This window comes from Halyomorpha halys, unplaced genomic scaffold, assembly GCF_000696795.3.
Source record: "Halyomorpha halys isolate HHAL.00 unplaced genomic scaffold, Hhal_1.1 Scaffold534.1, whole genome shotgun sequence".
Classification (NCBI taxonomy): Eukaryota; Metazoa; Arthropoda; class Insecta; order Hemiptera; family Pentatomidae; genus Halyomorpha; species Halyomorpha halys.
In genome coordinates this window covers 363117-364085 of record NW_027112374.1, presented here as the reverse complement: position 1 = coordinate 364085, position 969 = coordinate 363117, and the positions used below count along the sequence as shown (strand labels likewise).

Here is a 969-nt window from a genome sequence, read left to right as displayed (position 1 = left end):
AATAAATAAAATTTAACGAATATTAGCAAAATTAAATAAAATATAAATGGCGTTGATGACCAATGAAGTTTGGCGCCACTAAACAACCAAACAAACAAACATAAATAAATGTGTTAATAAATTCATTATATTGAATCTATGATATGGTATAAAAATTTGACAAATAATTATTACCGGATCCAACAGACCCAACTGTCTCATTATGGGTTAAACCACCTTAGTCCAGTGAGAAGTGCCCTCTGGGGCACCAAATACCCACCAATATACAGTATATATAGAGCTGTGATTTAAAAAGACTTCTCAGCTAACATATAATGATAAGAAGATTCTTTTACATGACATAACCAGATTAAAATGTACAGTAACAAAAATCCAGATTTAATTCATAAATATTGATGATACTTACGTGCAGTATATAATAGAGAGCCGTGATAACAATCAGCATCAACGCAAGAGACAAAAGTGCAACTTTCCAAGAAACAATGAACCCAGCTATGCAACCGAAAAAGAAAAATGAAAACATTTCTGATGCATTTGCCATTTTACTGTCAAATAAGTACACCATATTTTGTAAGTCACTGGAATAAATGGATAAAAAGTTAAAAATTTTAATACTGTTCCAATTATCAATTTCTATTTATATAAGTGCATTATAAAACTTTCATAAAATAAGGGAATTCCATCATTACTAAAATTTTAAAACTTGTAATTAAATTTTCCTGAAATGTAGTTAGAATTCTAATAAAATAGGAATGTAATCATCTAGCATTCAATTAGCTAACTAATATCTTATTCAAATAGAAGTAATACAATTATTAATGAGATGTAGATAGTTGACCGTAGGTTAATGCTTGAAGAAGTTTGTCGGGGAGTGCGGTCAGCAAAGAATTTAATGTATTTAATGTTTTACTACCATACAATTCCACAAATATAAATCAATTAAAAATTTTGTACTATTCAATTATCAGT

The 969-nt window shown here is 28.4% G+C and overlaps 1 protein-coding gene across 1 annotated transcript in view; it reads right to left on the bottom strand.

Annotated features, from left to right (window-relative positions):
• The window catches only part of LOC106684012 (phosphatidylcholine translocator ABCB4), a gene marked incomplete in the record, with an annotated part of 90604 nt that overhangs the window by 32777 nt on the left and 56858 nt on the right, over nt 1–969 (bottom strand). Inside the window, 1 exon segment of the mRNA XM_067050266.1 lies at nt 407–578. Coding sequence (XP_066906367.1) covers nt 407–578 — 172 coding nt within the window.